Source organism: Salmo salar, chromosome 05 (assembly GCF_965601325.2).
Source record: "Salmo salar chromosome 05, fSalSal1, whole genome shotgun sequence".
Classification (NCBI taxonomy): domain Eukaryota; kingdom Metazoa; phylum Chordata; class Actinopteri; order Salmoniformes; family Salmonidae; genus Salmo; species Salmo salar.
Genome location: NC_138295.1, coordinates 75,972,501 through 75,980,000, shown reverse-complemented (window position 1 = coordinate 75,980,000; position 7,500 = coordinate 75,972,501). Strand labels below are relative to the sequence as shown.

The following is a 7,500-nucleotide window of genomic DNA, read 5'->3' as shown; positions in this document are numbered from 1 at the left end:
ATTAGCAAGACACCCCCAATAAAGGAGTGGTTCTGCAGGTGGGGACCACAGACCACTTCTCAGTTCCTATGCTTCCTGGCTGATGTTTTGGTCACTTTTGAATGCTGGCGGTGCTTTCACTCTAGTGGTAGCATGAGACGGAGTCTACAACCCACACAAGTGGCTCAGGTAGTGCAGCTCATCCAGGATGGCACATCAAATGCGGGCTGTGGCAAGAAGGTTTGCTGTGTCTGTCAGCGTGGTGTCCAGAGCATGGAGGCGCTACCAGGAGACAAGCCAGTACATCAGGAGATGTGGAGGAGGCCGTAGGAGGGCAACAACCCAGCAGCAGGACCGCTACCTCCGCCTTTGTGCAAGGAGGAGCAGGAGAAGCACTGCCAGAGCCCTGCAAAATGACCTCCAGCAGGCCACAAATGTGCATGTGTCTGCTCAAACGGTCAGAAACAGACTCCATGAGGGTGGTATGAGGGCCCGACCTCCACAGGTGGGGGTTGTGCTTACAGCCCAACACCGTGCAGGACGTTTGGCATTTGCCAGAGAACACCAAGATTGGCAAATTCGCCACTGGCGCCCTGTGCTCTTCACAGATGAAAGCAGGTTCACACTGAGCACGTGACAGACGTGACAGAGTCTGGAGACGCCGTGGAGAACGTTCTGCTGCCTGCAACATCCTCCAGCATGACCGGTTTGGCGGTGGGTCAGTCATGGTGTGGGGTGGCATTTCTTTGGGGGGCCGCACAGCCCTCCATGTGCTCGCCAGAGGTAGTCTGACTGCCATTAGGTACCGAGATGAGATCCTCAGACCCTTTGTGAGACCATATGCTGGTGCGGTTGGCCCTGGGTTCCTCCTAATGCAAGACAATGCTAGACCTCATGTGGCTGGAGTGTGTCAGCAGTTCCTGCAAGAGGAAGGCATTGATGCTATGGACTGGCCCGCTTGTTCCCCAGACCTGAATCCAATTGAGCACATCTGGGACATCATGTATCGCTCCATCCACCAACGCCACGTTGCACCACAGACTGTCCAGGAGTTGGCGGATGCTTTAGTCCAGGTCTGTGAGGAGATCCCTCAGGAGACTATTCGCCACCTCATCAGGAGCATGCCCAGGCGTTGTAGGGAGGTCATACAGGCACGTGGAGGCCACACACACTACTGAGCCTCATTTTGACTTGTTTTAAGGACATTACATCAAAGTTGGATCAGCCTGTAGTGTGGTTTTCCACTTTAATTTTGAGTGGGACTCCAATTCCAGACCTCCATGGGTTGATAAATTGGATTTCCATTGATTATTTTTGTGTGATTTTGTTGTCAGCACATTCAACTATGTAAAGAAAAAAGTATTTAATAAGATTATTTCTTTCATTCAGATCTAGGATGTGTTGTTTAAGTGTTCCCTTTATTTTTTTGAGCAGTATATATACACACTCAGAATCGCACAGTCACATACAGTATGTACCAACACACACACACACACACACACACTGAAAAGAGATGTGCACTGTCACAAGCAATATGCATGAAGAGACTCATACATCACTTTGGCAGTTGACGTATGAACTTAAAATGATTCTGTAACAAACTACACTAAAGTTTTCTCCATTATGCTAGTTTGCAATGGTTTCAAAACATTGTTTATCGTGTGACCCTCTGAAACCTTTGTGTAATGTCATGAGTCAACAAAATGTCTGCAGTGGCAATCAGCTGCAACCAACCAGTGGGTCCTGAGCATTTGGGAGAGCCTGGGTCAGGACTTAGACAGGGGAGCTGGCTCTACAGAATGCTGCTGGCTAAATACCTAAGGAGCTGAAGTGATTCTGTGTGTTAGTCTTCCACATTAGTTTGAAGTGTAGGAGTGTGTGGCCTTACAAGATGATCACACACACACACCACTCCCACACCCACACCACACACACACTATTCACACACCCCACACACACTATTCACACACACCCACACCACACACACATTATTCACACACCCCACACACACTATTCACACACACCCACACCACACACACACACACCACTCCCACACCCACACCACACACACACTATTCACACACCCCACACACACTATTCACACACCCCACACACACTATTCACACACACCCACACCACACACACACTATTCACACACCCCACACACACTATTCACACACACCCACACCACACACACACACTACTCACAGACCCACACCACACACACACTATTCACACACCCCACACACACTATTCACACACACCCACACCACACACACACTACTCACACACCCACACTACACACACACTACTCACACACCCACACCACACACACACTATTCACACACCCCACACACACTATTCACACACACCCACACCACACACACACTATTCACACACCACACACACACTACTCACACACCCACACCACACACACACTACTCACACACCCACACCACACACTCACTACTCACACACCCACACCACACACACACTACTTACACACCCACACACACTACTCACACACCCACACCACACACACACTACTCACACACCCACACCACACACACACTACTTACACACCCACACCCCACACACTACTTACACACCCACACACACTACTCACACACCCCCACACACTACTCACACACCCCCACACACTACTCACACACCCCCACACACTCCTCACACCCCCACACACTACTCACACACACATACCACACACACACACACTACTCACACACCCATACCACACACATACTACTCACACACACACACACACACACACCACACACACACTACTCACACACACACACACACACACTACTCACACACCCATACCACACACACACTACTCACACACACACTACTGACACACCCATACCACACACACACTCACTACTCACACACCCACACCACACACACACTACTCACACACCCATACCACACACACACTCACACACACACTACTCACACACCCATACCACACACACACTCACACACACTCTACTTACACACCCACACCACACACACACACACTCACACAGACGGTCAGGGTTAAAGGTCAAAGAGCAGAGGCCATAGGAAGCATTTGGAACGGGGTAGACAGAGGAGGAGGTGGGATGAGGGATGAGTGGTGACAGGTTGCATCCAGCTGCGCTGTAGCCTCTAATGAAACCCAAAGGATCATGGGATCATTCCTCACTGTCAGTCATGCCAATACCTAGGTACATTAGAGAACTACCGTGTGTGTGTGTGTGTGTGTGTGTGTGTGTGTGTGTGTGTGTGTGTGTGTGTGTGTGTGTGTGTGTGTGTGTGTGTGTGTGTGTGTGTGTGTGTGTGTGTGTGTGTGTGTGTGTGTGTGTGTGTTTTAGCATCCAAGTGTGTGCAGATAGAGTAGCCTCTGTTCTCTCTAGGGAGTCTGGCCAAATATTTCTGCTCCTCACCATGCCAGTAGGTCTGTGTGCACGTCTGCGTCTGTGAATGTCCTGCACGTGTGTGTGTGTGTGTGTGTGTGTGTGTGTGTGTGTGTGTGTGTGTGTGTGTGTGTGTGTGTGTGTGTGTGTGTGTGTGTGTGTGTGTAAGGCCAGGTAAAGCAATAGACCCAGTCAGTCTGTCCTCTCCTCCTCACTGTCTGTCTGAGTTACTTTCCTCACATACAGTCCCTCCCTTTTATGGGTACAGCTCCACTTCTCCTCCCTTCTCACACACACACACACACACACACACACACACACACACACACACACACACACACACACACACACACACACACACACACACACACACACACACACACACACACACACACACACACACATCCCACATCTCCCTGGCCTATCTCTCTGTCAATTTCATTTCATCATCTCTCTCTCTTTTCTTTCTTCTTTTGTTTGACCCTTTTTTCTCTTTCTATCCTCTGGCCCCCACCTCACCCCCTTCTCTATCTCCCAGCACGCTACCCCTCACACACACCCCTCGCGTGGGTAATGATGGGTAAAGACGGAGAGCAGATTTATGTTAATTGGTGCGTCAGTCAAACCAGGAAATTGGAATGCGCGCGCCCGGCCGGTGATGCGCCACTGACTCCGGTTATTCCGGCAGGAACAATGGTGGCATTTAGAACTAGTTCATAACACAGACACATATTGCACTTTTGCGCACGAACACAGGCGTCTCTCTCGATCCTCCCTCCCTTATGTGTTGATATACATGTATTCCTGGTATGCCCTTGTATTTTAGTAAAAATACGAAAATTGGCAACCACTGACAGACACACTCACACACCCTACCAGATAAATGAACAGGCGTTGCCTTTTTATTCCATGCAAACTGCTGCAGGTGTGGAGAGAGGCCTTTAAGATTGAGAATGAAATGACAGTGAAACAGCTCTTAAGGTCGGCATGCGGGCTGATAATATCCCAAATGGCCTGCGCTGGCACGTCATAACGGACTCTTCTCTTTGAAGCGTCTGTTTCTTCCGATCCCACACACACACTTGCACGATGTGATGTTATTTTTCTCCGCGCGGTGACACGGACAGAGGTGCCGCCGTTTGTCTCCATTGTCTGGCGGAGTGAGGCGAGGGGGGAGGGGAGGCTGGCTGGGGAAGTGGGGCAGTGAGGGGAGGGGAAGAGAAGGGGGGGGGCAAGCATTGAGTTTTGGGTTCGCCAGAATTACAAAGACCCCCCACTCACGCGACGCACAGAGTGCACCACATGTCTGATTAATAAGTGCATGCATGAACCATTGTGTGTGTGTGTGTGGGGGGGGGGGGGGGGGGACGGGACGGGTCTGACCTACAATGTATTAGCGTGTTCAGATAGCTATATTCAATCAGTTATAATTCAATAACTGCTTCATCGCCATCATCACCACCACCATCATCATCATTATCATCACTCACCCAGCGCTTTGAGAAGCTCCTCGAAGTTCTCTGAGCTCTTCATCTTCCAGGTACCAGCGAAGTCAGGGATTTTGCGCTCCATGGTTCAGAGTATAGGGTGGCTGGATAGATCAGTTTGACTTCTTTTTCAAAAAGGATTGTTTTACTCTCCAACTCTGCCCTCTTTTCAATCAATGCGGGGGCTCGAGGTGGTCGGTGGTCCTCTCACCCTAACCGGTTAAGATGTGATCTGGATTGGATTTAGACTTTCCGGCCCCGTTAGTTTTGCCCCCTCAGCAGGTTGTGACCGTGTGTCTCTCAACTGTTTGACTGAGGTGGCTGTCAGTGCCCTAATCCAACCCTCTCTCTCTGTCTCTCTCTCTGTCTCTCTCTCGCTGGTCCCTATCTCGTTTATGCGTCAGTGCATGTTATGAGCGGTTGCGCTATGAATGGATGGAATGGAAAACTAGCCACTTCCTTTGACCGCTGATAACATGCCCACTTTCACACTTCAGACACGCCCGACCCACGTCTGTCATGTCCAGGAGCCAACGGGAATCGTCTATAGTTCCTAAGCCCCGCCACGACCACGCCCGGAGAGAACATGTGCGTTCTAGGACCTCCCAGCTGAGCCACTTGCCACGCCTCTTTATCCCCGCGCACCTTTAATGTGCCAATGGAGTGACCGCGCCCTAGACGCACGCGCACAAGGGCAAAACCTCATGGAAACATTATTTTATGAGGTGCAATATATTATTTAATTTGTGGTGTTTGTCAGACATGTGGTTCGTGGTTGAAGCCATTGTGTTGTAATTGAAACCGGAAAAACTGTTCTGAGTGCCAGTTTCGGATTTAGCCAATTTATCGTCGGCATGGATGCAGTGTTGAGTGTCAAGGAAGTCAGGTACCAGTCCGTGTGTTGATGTAGGGGAGATAGAGAGTGACTTGGTGCTTCAATTCTTGGACATGATCGAGGGCCAGCGATTGGATGGAATGTTGAGAATATTTCCCACAAGTTCACCTCACCCCCTTCTCCATTCTTCTTCACTCCCTCTCTCTTTTCTCTACCCTCTTCCCCCAGCGCCGCAGCGATGTGTCATAAAAATAAAAGAGGTGGTAACGCGATACAGCCCCCGGCCTCGACCAGCGGGCTATCTATTTAACCGGACTGCGTCAATAAGTTTGACTTCGCGTGCAGAAACATACTGAACTCACGAGAGAGCAAGAAAGAGACATGAGAGGTGTTTCCTATGTTTCCCATGCCATAAAGCCCTTTGAATTGAATTGAGAGAGAGATTTTTATTTATTGTCTATTTCACTTGCTTTGGCAATGTAAACATATGTTTCCCATGCCAATAAAGCCCTTTGAATTGAATTGAGACACACAGACTAACACAAACAGACCCCACAGAGTCCCAGGACAGCAACACAATTAGACCCAACCAAATCACGAGAAAACAAAAATATAATTACTTGACACATTGGAAAGAATTAACAAAAAAACAGAGCAAATCGAATGCTATTTGGCCCTAAACAGAGGGCAGAATACCTGACCACCGTGACTGACACAAATGTAAGAAAATCTTTGCCTATGTATAGACGCAGTGAGCATAGCCTTGCTAATGAGAAAGGCCGCCATAAGCAGACCTGGCTCTAAAAAAAAAACAGGCTATGTGCACACTGCCCACAAAATGAGGAGGAAACTGAGCTGCACTTCCTAACCTCCTGCCAAATGTATGACCATAGAGAGACACATATTTCCCTCAGATTACTGAGACCCACAAAGAATTCCAAAACAAACCCAATTTGATAAACTCCCTATTGGGGTAAATACCACAGTGTGCCATCACAGCAGCAAGATCTGTGACCTGTTGCCACAAGAAAAGTGCAACCAGTGAAGAACAAACACCATTGTAAATACAACCCATATTTATGTTGATTTATTTTCCCTTTTGTACTATTTGCACATCGTGACAACACTGTATATAGATATAATATGACATTTGAAATGTCTCTATTCCTTTGGAACTTTTGTGAGTGTAATGTTTACTGTACCATTTTTTTTCACTTTTGTTTATTATCTATTTCACTTGCTTTGGCAATGCAAACATATGTTTCCCATGCCAATAAATCCCTTTGAATTGAGAGAGAACAGGAGTTGGAGAGGTGGAGAGAAGGGCAGGGAGCGGTAGCCTCTCAGTGCCTTTGGTGTAGCACCCTGCTGTTCGGTTGGAAGAAAGGGGTGAGAGGGAGGAGAAGAGTGAGGGAGGGGGATATTTGGCACAGAGCTCCGGGCGGGGCTCGGGCTGGGTCGGGGGGGCCGCGGGGTCGGGCCGAGGGTCCTAATAAAGACACACACTGTATGATGGATGACTGCAGGACAAAGGGGACGTTAACTATTGACTCTTGATGGATGATCCCATCCACTACACTGCACGCTGGATTAACTCGAGGGTAACCGTGGCGACCGGTGGGGCACTCCCCGGAAACCACGCACGCACTTAGAGCCCCACACCACCTCACACATGTCCACATCCGTCTGATACAGACACTTTGGCTAAGCGCACAGGGAATACTTTACCATCACCGCCGAGTTGTAATCTAACCTGCACATTTACGTTTATATAACTATATGG

At 49.0% G+C, this 7,500-nt stretch overlaps 1 protein-coding gene across 1 annotated transcript in view; it reads right to left on the bottom strand.

Annotated features, from left to right (window-relative positions):
* Window positions 1-5,335, bottom strand: part of LOC106605806 (cellular retinoic acid-binding protein 2) — a 13,431-nt gene extending 8,096 nt beyond the window's left edge. The window contains exon 1 of the mRNA XM_014201753.3: window positions 4,886-5,335. Within this exon, the coding sequence (XP_014057228.1) occupies window positions 4,886-4,967 (82 nt within the window). The 5' untranslated portion in view covers window positions 4,968-5,335. The remainder of the gene's footprint in view (window positions 1-4,885) is intronic.
* Between the last annotated feature and the right edge of the window lie 2,165 nt (window positions 5,336-7,500).